Source organism: Fulmarus glacialis, unplaced genomic scaffold, assembly GCF_000690835.1.
Source record: "Fulmarus glacialis isolate BGI_N327 unplaced genomic scaffold, ASM69083v1 scaffold31013, whole genome shotgun sequence".
NCBI classification, from domain to species: Eukaryota; Metazoa; Chordata; class Aves; order Procellariiformes; family Procellariidae; genus Fulmarus; species Fulmarus glacialis.
In genome coordinates this window covers 5906-7728 of record NW_009204112.1, presented here as the reverse complement: position 1 = coordinate 7728, position 1823 = coordinate 5906, and the positions used below count along the sequence as shown (strand labels likewise).

Here is a 1823-nt window from a genome sequence, read left to right as displayed (position 1 = left end):
GACACCCGGGGACGGGCTCTGCCCCGCCGGGATGCTCAGGAGCATGTCAAGAAACAGCCACCGTCATTCTGAACTACGAAACGGGGACAGCGGGACGGCTCCCTGCATCGGGCAGAGGGGAAGGTGTCATGAAGTGCTGCCATTCTCAGCGGGCTCCTGCCCCTCTTCCCATCCCTTGCAGCGGAGCAAGGATGCCGAGAAGAGGCAGCAGGGTACCGGGGAGGGCTTTGGGAGTGGTCCAAAGCCTTCTTGGCGATGGCAAAGAGCTTTGCTCCCCGAGATGCAGCCCAAGGGGAGCTTGTGGCTATCAAAATGCCATCAGACAGGGCGGAGGGTACCTGCAGGTGCGTGCAGACTCTCCTCAGGACGTCGTAGACGCTGTCGCGTGAGATGAGGGACACGAAGATGTACTGCAAGAGAAAGAGAGAAGCTGCCAGGAGAGATTCCCCTGCATCGCAAGTCCAGTTCCCCACAGGCAGGGGACAGACAGAGACGTTCTGCCCTTGAATCTCCCCTCCTTCGGGAGCCGCGTCCCGCCTGCAGGCATCTCCCTGCGGAGTTTCCCTACTGCTATTTTTGCAGCCTGATAAAACCTGGACCAGATTTTTTGGGGCCGGTTTCGCTCGGCTGCTGTCCCCATGGAGCCTCCCGTGCTCAGGACAGAGGTTTGCGGCAGCAAACGAGGCCAGGGGCAACTGAAAACGTCCCCAAGGAGCAGCACGAGGGGACACGGGGCAGCACTCATCTTGCCCGATGCAGAGCCCACGCGATGTGCAGAGCAGCCTTGCAGCCAGATCGCTTTGAACACCTAAATCCTGCCTTGTCACACCCCCTGCTAAAATCCCGCAGGAATAACCCCCTCCCAAAATCCCACAGGAATAACCCCCTCCCAAAATCCCGCAGGAATAACCCCCTCCCTGGGAGGGAATGAGCAGCACACGCTGCCACGAGCAGCACCCAGGCAGGCGAGGACTCGGACGCACCGAGCAGGACATCAGCTCACTGCGGCCGACAACACCCAACATGATTTAAAAGCTGGAAATTCAGCCCCTTAACCAAGTTTTCCGCCAACTCGGGTTGACCACCAGCCCAAAACCTTCCCCTGCTTGCGTTTAAGGAGTTTAAAGGTTTTATTTGAGCCTGGCAGGGATTTGTCAGGCTCGGCTGAATTTCACTTGGGCTTTGCTTCACCCAGAAACAAAGTGAAATTCAGAAACAAAAGCAAAGCCGCGGTGTTTGCCCTGGCTGGCTGCCAGCATGGAGAGCAGTGCTCACTTCCCAACCGGCCCGCGCTTTCAGCCGGGGATGGGAATCGCTTCGTTCCCTGCTCTCAAACCACAGCCAGCTCGGACCAGGGCATCCCCAGCTGCGGTGAGGCCGGGTACCGATGCTCAAAGCGCCGGTGTTACCTTTCTGCTGGCGTTGGTGGTGATGGCCAAGCCGTTGGGCAGCAGCCGAGCTGTCTTGTGCTTTTTTATCAGCTGTACGGAGACCACCGGGATCACAACCTGGAGGGCAAAAAGACAGGGGGACGGGCAGGGACGGGCACGGCGCGAGCTCAGGGAGTTTCTTTTGCAAGGCGGAGATTTAATACGCATCGTAATTATGCCCCAAGCAGAGCGGCCACGCGGGGATTCGGCATTTCCCAGAGACAGCTTGTTTTTTATTACAGGTCACGGCATCCCCCCCGCATTAATCTCGGCTCGGAGGTGGTTTCTACTCGATCAAAACAGTGAGGACGCGGGGGAAGCATCGTACAGTCAGTCTTCCTAAGACCCATCACGAGAGCCCCGGGAGGGTTAAAAACAAGGCAGGATGTAATT

General features: G+C 58.0%; 1 protein-coding gene across 1 annotated transcript in view; it reads right to left on the bottom strand.

Moving 5' to 3' along the window:
• Positions 1-1823, bottom strand: part of GRAMD2 (GRAM domain containing 2) — an 8289-nt gene that overhangs the window by 2957 nt on the left and 3509 nt on the right. Inside the window, exons 5-6 of the mRNA XM_009574870.1 lie at positions 1410-1508; positions 339-410 (exon numbers count right to left, since the gene is read on the bottom strand). Of these exons, the coding sequence (XP_009573165.1) occupies positions 339-410; positions 1410-1508 (171 nt within the window). The remainder of the gene's footprint in view (positions 1-338; positions 411-1409; positions 1509-1823) is intronic.